The 11236-nt window shown below is 36.4% G+C and overlaps 1 protein-coding gene across 1 annotated transcript in view; it reads left to right on the top strand.

Moving 5' to 3' along the window:
• Positions 1–10854, top strand: part of LOC129228488 (transcription factor SPT20 homolog) — a 127539-nt gene extending 116685 nt beyond the window's left edge. The window contains exon 3 of the mRNA XM_054863169.1: positions 8800–10854. Within this exon, the coding sequence (XP_054719144.1) occupies positions 8800–10854 (2055 nt within the window). The remainder of the gene's footprint in view (positions 1–8799) is intronic.
• The last annotated feature ends 382 nt before the right edge of the window (positions 10855–11236 follow it).

Raw genomic sequence — 11236 nt, forward strand, 5'->3', positions numbered from 1 at the left:
TACTAGTTATACTTGTTAACTCCAAATTTTTGATTTTGCCTCTTACATCTCTTTGCCCCATTTTTAAATAGCTTACCTAAAAATATGTAAGTCCTATAGGACTATTTACACATTTTCCTGTGTTGTAAGACATGAGACTACAGTCGAACTAGCTTATAACGAGCCCTGATTTAACGAGAACTCGGTTTTAACGAGGAAATCAGAAATATTTGGTTGATACCATGTTAAATCAATGGGGCCAAAACTCACTTTTAACGAGCAAAACCCGCTTAAATCGAGCAATATTTTTGTGATTCCAAAAATTTCTACTAACTTCCAGCGAAATGGTGAGTCTGAAATCCTTTAAAAAAGTCATGACAGCATTTTTTTTTAATTTGTAGTTCCAGAAGCATTGAAAAATTATATTTGTTGACGCCAATGTTATCACTTCCAATTACTTCTTTCCGATTATATTGTGGCTCAAATTCAAGCTAATACAAATGAAAAAATCAATAAAAGCGAAGTCGATCGCAAAAATTGTGAAGAATTTGAGACTGAACTACCATACTCAATCTCTTTTGATACAGTAGACCCTCGTTTTACGCGGGGGTTACGTTCCACGGAAATGCCGCGTAAATCAAAACCGCGTAAATTGAGACCTAATAGTAGTGTTAAAATAGGGGTTTGGATCCGTAGATAACAAAATACTTCATTCTAGGGATGACTAAATGTATAATAAGTTTAGTGTGTAGTTATATCAACTTTTATGCACAACATGCATAAAGAAAACAAATTAATTTCGTGTTCTTGTTTATAAAGAGGAGCTGGCTATGATAGTCTTTTGGCAGTCAGTAAGAATTTTTCTCTGTAATTCTTTGCAGAACATTAACGTAGTCATGATCACTTGCGTCATTTCCATGATAGAATCTTCCTTCACTAACAAATCAGAAAGATTATTTCTATTGTCTAGCTCAAATTTTTCAATGTGAACGTTTTTGGTTCTGTGTCATCGATTTCGGTATCGTCGTAGCTTTTGTCCTCCTTTGTCACTCTTAAAACTTCTTCCAGTGAGTTCTGAACTGTGTGAGCTTAACAACTTTTAACTCTAGAAAGAGCTCTGGAACCAATCGCATAAAATGTCTCCAGTGGCCCAAGCTCGATTATTAGAACGCCAAAATTCAGTTTATTACATGCAATCTGAAATCTTTAGGAGTTTGGATTTTGAAAAAAAGGGAAAATTTTATCGATTTGCATTGTTGCATCAGCGTAAAACCGAAACTCATCCGCGTAAAATAAAACAAAGGTGTCAAATCTTAAACCGTGTATAATCGAAACCGTGCAAAATAAACCCGCGTAAAACGAGGGTCTACTGTATACAGAAAAAAACCGTTTAAGTCCGGAGTGAAAATAACGATGTTTTGGTCAATGAATGTTTCCTCGAAAGACATCAATAACGCTAGAAAGAGACAATAACACAGTTCATAGGGATTAACCAACTTCTTTGCTTCAGTAGAGAAATTGAAAACAAGCAAAGCAAATGTGTCAGAATTTTAATGATTTTTTTCACGAGTCCGTTTTTTTACGAGCACTCGGCTATAACGAGCAATTACCGTGGTCACTTTTCTTTCGTTATAAACGAGTTCGGCTGTATTCTCAATAAACTCACTGCAAAAGTATGGTTAAGTTACTCTGGCTGAAATATTATTTTTTTAAAATCAGATTTTTTTTCAATGGATTGAGCTGCTACTGAAAACATTTCTTTTATTTCAAAAAAAAAAAACCCAAATAAATAAATAAATAAAAATCTCTAGTATTTCTCAATAGATTGTAGAAAAATAACCAAAAAGGAAAAGTCGAGTTATTTCTCGACAAAGAATTGGTTCAATGTCTTCGTTTCAAATGTGAGTAGCGTAAACATAGATATTAATAGTATGTTGTGGCCATCACGAAACTTTCCTCTATATTTTTCCTTTTTCTGATCCCTCCCCATGCTTGACGAGGAAGCAATATTCCTAACAAAAACAAAATTACACATGCAAAAACTTGACGACCATCCCAATGTCTGAATTATTGTAAAAACAAAACAAAGAGCGAAAATTGAAAGTTACTTTACTTGAATTAATTACAAATATTTTATTTATTAACAAACATAAGACGGCAACAGTTAAAAATTTTAAATCATTGAGATAATATTTCCGATCATTTTCATACAATTAAAATCACGAGAAATACGCAGACGACAATCTATTACGATTTACCTTTCTTATTGTTGCATTAATAAAGCTATTTTTATTCGCAAAAAAAAAAAAAAAAATCAACACCTCTTGGAGCGATTGGAGTCAAAATTGAACCAAAGCCTGTTTACGTATGGATTCACATATATTCCAAATTTCAACCAGAATGTAGCATTACTTCTTGAGATAGGGCACTCACAATGGAAAAAAAGAACGGACGATTGCGCTACCCCCTTTTTAGCTGTTAACACCAAAATAAAATCAGCTCTTATACCCACTAAGGGCTACTTGTCAAAAAATTTTTGTTTGATTCCGTTCGTTATTTCTTGAGAAACAGCAGTCACAATTGACGACAAAAAACGTTCTATAACTCAACCCCCGTTTGAGCTATTGACACCAAAATTAAATCAGCACCTACTTTTGTTAGGGGCAACATATGGACCAAATTTTGTTTGATTCCGCCAGTAACTTCCTGAGGAATAGCAATCACGCGTAACTCAAAAAACGTCCCATTGCTCCACCCCCCTTGGAGGAATTCGCGCCAAAAACCAATGGGCATAAGTTCACATAGGGGCACATATGTGTGCCAAATTTCGTTCAATTTCATGCGGTAGTTTTTGCTGTAGAACAGCCACAAAAAACTGGTCACACACAGACGTGACACACACACACACACACACACACACACACACACATTTTCCAAAAATAGTCGAAATGGACTCAGCACACCTCAAAACGTTCGAATCCGTCAAAATTCGAAATTCGAAAATTTGCACGAATCCAATACTTTCTTCTATATATTAGATATAGAAGAAAGTAAAAATGCGAAGGCTTGTCGCACTTATAATATATAATTACGTTCTTGCAATCATAATTTTAAAATTATTATCGATGTGAACATAAAATTATAAAACAAAAATAAATCATCAAACTCGATCCGAATGAACGAGGGTCAGATAAGGGGGGTGTTCTGTATTTACATTAAAACAAGATATGAAAATTTCGTAACAACCATTTACAAACAATTAAAGTTATTCACATAACATTTTAAAATGTGCTAGTATATACCAAACCCCCAAAGAAATGCTACTGCGTGAAAATTCTTTGAAATCTATTCTCAATCAATGTACAAGCTCAATTATTTTTGCTACTTTTTTGCGTCTACCATTTTCAAAGATTGATGTTGCGTAAACGTTCAATACTGTTCGTCAATAATTTAGTACATTTTGGAACAATGTACTTTAAAGCTCCAGTGTGGCGATTTTTTAAGATCAGTTATTTCGATACTCCTTACCCATGTACTAAGTTATAGAAATAGTCTTTTTGAAAGTGGGCTGATTCATTCCTAACGGAATTTTCCAAATTCCAATGAGGATGGCTCTTGCTGATAGTACCAAGTTAATTTAGAATGATTTTCTTCTTAGTGTATCACCATCTTACAAGGACTTCAACTCATAATGACTTTTTTAAATACCCTATAGTGAAAATGTATTTAAGCGAGTATAAAATAAAATGCATGAATATATTCTTCTTTTAAACTAGAATTTATTTATAATCTATTAGGTAAAAATTGTTTAAAATACGTCTTTTGAAAATATGTTTGCAACTTTAAAGTGTAAGAATAACTATGCAGATATCGTGATACAACTTTAACTATTGACTTTACCACATTTTTTCTTAATTTAGTTGACGGTAGAAAAGTAGAGAGTTACACAATATCCAAATTTATTTTTCATTCCTATTACCAATCGTAATTTCAAATGATTTTTTTTCATTCTTCTAATTAAAAAAAATCGTCTTGTAAGTTTAGCATCAATTAATTACTAACTTCTGTGTTCTCTAAAAATCTCTGTGCACAGGGTATCCATAAAAATGCCCGTGGTTTTGAAACCATCACTGATACAATTAACAGAAAGTTAAACATGATTATTAGGAAAACAAGAAAGATAACACTTACGAAGACTGTAGTTTTAAAAAATAATTCGTCCTCAGCATTTCCAATCAGTTGACTTGGCTCAGTTCCATCCATGCTCATTGTATAATCCTTGTTAACGGTAGCAATACATTGATTTCGAGGCGATTCGTCGGAATCTTCTTAGTGAATATCTTTTGCAAACCATTCTGAACATTCTTCGCAATCTTCATTTTGAAGTCCTTCCTAACATACCACACGTCATTTTATGATTTCTCAAAGAAGTGATTTGGAGTTTGGAGTCATGCGTACTACAGTTGCGCCATCGGGTCACTTCCAATAGGCTAGATTCGGAAACAGGCACCGGTGCCACCGCAAGCGTTCGGAAACGATCGAGTCGCAATATGTTTTTACAGGGACTCAACTGTTTCGACCGCTTGCAGTGGCACCGGTGCGACCGGTGCCTGTTTCCGAATCTAGCCCTAGTGTGCAGTGGCGCAGCCAGAAGATTTTACTGGGAGGGGTTTTCAAAATCTAAAATTGTCGCTTTCTTTCCTATTCATTTACAATGCGTAATTATTCAATACCAAAGAATTTCTACAGATTAGTAATTATTCATTCAAATTAACTACTTAAAAACAATTAATAATTCGCATTGATATCACTATGAAACGCAGAAAGTGGAAAAAAGCACAGAATATTTATTATTACCCTGTAGAGCTTTACTGACACCATTTTAGCTATCTTATACCAGGGGCGACGTGGTTTGCTCATCATGAAATACAACTTTTATATTTAAGAATTGAAAAGTAATTTCTGATTGCTTCCCGATCATTAAAAGCAGTAAGATATTTTGTTGAAACCTATTCCGCTTGGAAAAGCTCAAATACTCTGCTTTTTACTTTCTTCTATATCTAATATATAGAAGAAAGTATTGGATTCGTGCAAATTTTCGAATTTCGAATTTTGACGGATTCGAACGTTTTGAGGTGTGCTGAGTCCATTTCGACCATTTTTGGAAAATGTCTGTCTGTCTGTGTGTGTGTATGTATGTGTGTGTGTGTGTGTGTGTGTGTATGTATGTGTGTCACGTCTGTGTGTGACCAGTTTTTTGTGGCCGCTCTACAACAAAAACTACCGCATGAAATCGAACGAAATTTAGTACACATATGTGCCCCTATGTGAACTTGTGCCCATTAGTTTTTGGCGCGAATTCCTCCAAGGGGGGTGGAGCAATGGGACGTTTTTCGAGTTACGCGTGCTTGCTATTCCTCAGGAAGTTACTGGCGGAATCAAACAAAATTTAGTCCATATGTTGGTATTAACAGGAACAGGTGCTGATTCAATTTTGGTGTCAATAACTCAAACGGGGGTTGAGCTGTAGAACGTTTTTTGTCGTCAATTGTGACTGCTGTATCTCAAGAAATAATGAACGGAATGAAAGAAAAATTTATCGGCAAGTAGCCCTTAGTGGGTATAAGAACTGATTTTATTTTTGTGTCAACAGCTAAAAGGGAGGTAGCGCAATCACCCGTTCTTTTTTTCCATTTTGAGTGCCCTATCTCAAGAAGTAATGCTACGTTCTGGTTGAAATTTGGAATATATGTGAATCCATATGTAAACAGGCTTTGGTTCTATTTTGACGCCGATCGCTCCAAGAGGTGTTGATTTTTTTTTTTTTTTTTTTGCGAATAAAAATATTTTTATTAATGCAACAATAAGAAAGATAAATCGTAATAGATTGTCGTCTGCGTATTTCTCGTGATTTTAATTGAATGGAAATGATCGGAAATATTATCTCAATGATTTAAAATTTTTAACTGTTGCCATCTTATGTTTGTTAACAAATAAAATATTTGTAATTCATTCAAGCAAGGCTTTTAAAATAACTTTCAATTTTCGCTCTTTGCTTTGCTTTTGCAATAATTCAGACATTGGGATAGTCGTCAAGTTTTTGCATGTGTCATTTTGTTTTTGTTGGGAATATTGCTTCCTCGTCAAGCATGGGGAGGGATCAGAAAAAAAAAAAATATATATATAGAAGAAAGTTTCGTGATGGCCACAACATACTAGTTTCCCTTGATTTTAACAGAGGAAATGAATATGCTTGTGTTCTGGGAGGGGTTTTAACCCTAAAACCCCTCCCGTGGCTGCGCCACTGCTAGTGTGATGGCATGCTTCCATTTGTCTACTCATAACAACAGCTGATGCTTCATAGGGTTTGTTGGAATCGAGCTACCGGTTAAATCGGGCTCCCAGTGATTAACCAGGATGCCAGTTTGCCGGTCGTACATGAAAACAGTCAATAGACATTCTTTTTTCCGATTCCTTGATTTCTCCAAAAATGTTTCATATATTTACTTTGAAGAAACTTTTTTTTCTCGTTCTTTTTCCTTTAACGTCCAAAATTTATATTTATGAACTATCAAAAGACTAACAGTTTTATACATCAGAAATGTATTTTATTTATTTATTTATTCATTTATTTATTTTTATTTTTTTTTATTTTATTTTATTTTATTTTATTTTATTTTATTTTTTTTTTTTTTTTTGTGTATGCAGCTTTAGCTCCATTCATCTTATATGCTAAAAAAGCGAGTGTATGAATCTTTGTATGCATCTATGCATGCATGTCATCGTTACTCCTGATGAACGACAGGGAGCTGACCATCGAACCAGATACAATAAAAAAGACCGGTTTTGTTGGGGGGGGGGGGGGGGGTTATAGATATTTTAGAGGAATACCCCCATGAGTCTCCCGACTTGCTTTAAATGTTTATAGTTTTGAACTTCGCATTCCTGTCGCCCTTCAGAAATACTAACTTCCTCTCCAAATAAAAGTAATGGCAAGGAAACTGTCGAAAATTGAAAAGAATTGTGGACGCCATTTTCAAAAAGTGGGACATGATGGGGGAAAACAATGTCGTATTTGGATTCAGGGGATCATTTTACATAAGAATCAGCCAGAATTTTGTCAGAAGCATTTTGAAAGTATATTTTTGCCGCACAGTGTGACTTATAACTTCAAGCATTAGTTACACTATGTACTGATTCTCATAATAACCTATATTCATTTATGAAAATAGATTATTACGAGAATGGAAAGAGGGCAGTACCATTTTTTTAAAGCTCAAGATTAGCGGTCGCCAGTCGACAAAGGGCGATTATTTTATTGAAAGTGGCTACTAAAGAGTCAAGTCCCAGTCACCGAAAGTGGCGATCATGTGTTTCTTGTTTTGTTTAAACTTATAACACAATCAATAATATCTGAGCAATTTCCTTGAATCTCTAATAAACGTTTAAAAAAAATTCCGCTGTTCATATCAGACTGAATATTTTCAATTAAGGTAACAAAATCGGTGATTCCTGACATTTTTACATCTACTCGTATAGAAAAATGGTCAATTTTTAAGATCGTGATTTTTTTTTTTTTTTTTGCAAAGAGTTTGCTTTTGCATTTACGCTCTTTTACAATTCCATATTCTCCAAAAAATGATCATGTCAGGCGACAGACGTTTTCTGACTAATAAGTAAACCAAAGCCTGAATGAGTTCTCACATTTGCTTTCATTTAGTTGTAAATGTCTTCCATTATATTATATATTAAAACTAGTAAAATATTTCCATTTGTTGTATGCTTAAATTTTTATGATAAGAACTATATCCAGCGAAATTTTGTTTATTGCTTTGTAGAGTTTCATAATCTTTTAATTTGTTGTTAGTAAAACCATTAGCGAATAGGTTATTTACTTTTTGCACTGCGCGCATACTTCTTTTTTTAAATGCAAAAGTGGTTACTACTTTTTGTGACTTAGGTAGCCAGTTGTTACTGCTCAGAATTCCTAGTCTAGAGCTTTGCAATTCTTTATGAAAAAGAGAGGTGCAGGTATAAAAACGTTGATTTATTTACGTCCAATTTATTTCAACAATATGTTAGTTATGACAGAAGACAGTAAAACCTGTCTACAACGATCTGTTGAGACCTAAAAAAATATTGTTATTGGCAGGTTATCGTTACAGAAAGTTTGATTATTTATGCTGACATTTTTGCTATGAAGAAGGAAAATATAAGTGTAGACAGGTTTATTGTTATAGACAGTACTGTTGCAGATTGGTTTCACTGTATTTGTTATATACAAATTACCTTGAAGTTTTAACAGTGAAAAAATCTGTAGAACACCATATATGTCGTAACAAGCCCAAGTTCTCTCAAATATTTGCAGAGTTTTGGAAATGTGGAGAGCTTTGCATACATTTGTCTGTATAAAATGGTAAAATTATTATTGAAAACCGTACGAACTCGCCCTTAAAGAATAGGTATTGTCCAAAATGGGGAAAAAAATACGATTTCTGCATAAAACTTCAACGATTTTTCAGATTATCACATCCTATTCAGATACTAATAACCATACTAATCCCATACTAATAGCTATTACAAATAAAGTAAATAAAGCACTACTTATATTGCAAAAATTTTTTATATTACTTCAATTTCAGCTTGACCTACTTTGAGTTCTATGGAAGAGGAAAAGCACTTGCGTATCCAGCACCAGTTTCGCATTCAAAATATTTTAAAGATGGAATTATTGCAGATCCAAGTTCCCGAGAGGAAGAATCTTATTATAGACGTCTACCATTACAAGACGCAAAATGGCGCTTCAAACGATCTTCACAGGATAAACCGCATCAACAACAACAGCAGCAACAAGTAGAGGAACCAGGACGATTCAAGCGGTCGCCAAAAGCACAGCAGCAGCAACAACAACAGCAGCAACAAGTACAAGCACAAGAGCAAGATAACAAGAGACCTTCCAAAAGGTCGCCACAGGAACAGCAGCAGCAACAAGTAGAGGAACCAGGACGATTCGAACGATCGGCAAAAGAACATCAGCAGCAACAGCAAGAACAACAAATAGAAGAAAGAACACGATTTGAGAGGTCTTCACAAGAACTGCAACAGCAACAACAAGAAGAACAACAAGTACAAGAGCAGGAAAATAAGGGTCGCTCTCAACGATCGCCACAAGTGCGTACAGGGCAATCTCCTTGTATTCAAGGAGAGACGGGACGATGTAAACGCTCTCCACAAGAACAACAGCAGCAGCAACAGCAAGTAGAAGAGCGAGCACGATTGGAACGGTCGCCACAATCACAGCAACAACAACAACAAGAGCAGCAACAAATACAAGAACAAGAGCAGGAAATCAAGGGACGTTCTGTACGATCGCCACAAGAACAGCAGCAGCAGCAACAACAACAGCAGCTGCAAGTAGGAGAAAGAGAACGATTTGAGCGGTCCCCACAGGAACAGCAGCAGCAACAGCAACAGCAGCAAGAAGTAGAGGAACCAGGACGATTCAAACGATCGCCACAAGCACAGCAGCAGCAACAACAGCAGCAGCAACAAGTACAAGATCAAGAGCAGGAAAACAACGCACGTTCTGTACGATCACCACAAGAACAGCAGCAGCAACAACAACAGCAGCAACAAGTACAAGCACAAGAGCAGGATAACAAGAGACCTTCCAAAAGGTCGCCACAGGAACAGCAGCAGCAACAAGTAGAGGTACCAGGACGATTCGAACGATCGGCAAAAGAACATCAGCAGCAACAGCAAGAACAGCAAATAGAAGAAAGAACACGATTTGAGCGGTCTTCACAAGAACTCCAACAGCAACAACAAGAAGAACAACAAGTACAAGAACAAAAGCAGGAAAATAAGGGTCGCTCCCAACGATCGCCACAAGTGCGTACAGGGCAATCTCCTTGTATTCAAGGAGAGACGGGACGATGTAAACGCTCTCCACAAGAACAACAGCAGCAGCAACAGCAAGTAGAAGAGCGAGCACGATTGGAACGGTCGCCACAATCAGAGCAACAACAACAACAAGAGCAACAACAAATACAAGAACAAGAGCAGGAAATCAAGGGACGTTCTGTACGATCGCCACAAGAACAGCAGCAGCAGCAACAACAACAGCAGCTGCAAGTAGGAGAAAGAGAACGATTTGAGCGGTCCCCACAGGAACAGCAGCAGCAACAGCAACAGCAGCAAGAAGTAGAGGAACCAGGACGATTCAAACGATCGCCACAAGCACAGCAGCAGCAACAACAGCAGCAGCAACAAGTACAAGATCAAGAGCAGGAAAACAACGGACGTTCTGAACGATCACCACAAGAACAGCAGCAGCAACAGCAAGAGCAGGTAGAAGAAAGAGGACGAGTTGAACGGTCACCCCAAGCACAGCAACAGCAGCAGCAAGTAGAAGAAAGAAGACGATTTGAGCGGTCCCCACAGGAACAGCAGCAGAAACGGCAACATCAGCAACAAGTAGATGAACCAGGACGATTCAAACGGTCGCCACAAGAACAACAGCAGCAACAAGTACAAGATCAAGAGCAGGAAAACAACGGACGTTCTGTACGATCACCACAAGAACAGCAGCAGCAGCAGCAACAGCAAGAGCAGGTAGAAGAAAGAGTACGAGTTGAACGATCACCCCAAGCACAGCAACAGCAAGTAGAAGAAAAAAGACGATTTGAGAGGGCTCCACAAGAACAGCAGCAGCAACAACAAGAACGGCAACAAGTACAACAACAAGAGCAGGAAAATAAGGGACGTTTTCAACGATCGCCACAAATCCGTACAGGGCAGCCACCTTGTATTCAAGGAGAGACAGAACGATGTAAACGGTCCACACAAGAACAACAGCAACAGCAACAAGTGTAAGGAAGATTATGAAGTAACTTTAGAGAATTTCTCATCTAATGTGAGCAATATTTTCTAAAAATTGTAAAACTAATTACATGTATATTGGTTTTCAGTTCAATAAATGGGCACTCAGCATCATTTTTTAGTTATCCTGTATTATTCTAATACTTAACGTAAAACGCTATTCAATTCACTAAAATCTCAAGAAATTTTGCGACTAAATAAACTTTTTGCTTCTTCTAGTCTCTAAATTTTGAAAAAGGAACCCAATAAAGAAAGACTTTTATCTAAATACTAGCAAAAATACCCGGCGTTGCATGGGTCAGTAATAATTGTGAGAAACAATCGCTACTTTCATTAATTTTCTATTTTTAACTAAAATAACTCAAAACACACCGCT

The sequence above is a fragment of the Uloborus diversus genome, chromosome 8 (genome assembly GCF_026930045.1).
Source record: "Uloborus diversus isolate 005 chromosome 8, Udiv.v.3.1, whole genome shotgun sequence".
Taxonomy (NCBI): Eukaryota; Metazoa; Arthropoda; class Arachnida; order Araneae; family Uloboridae; genus Uloborus; species Uloborus diversus.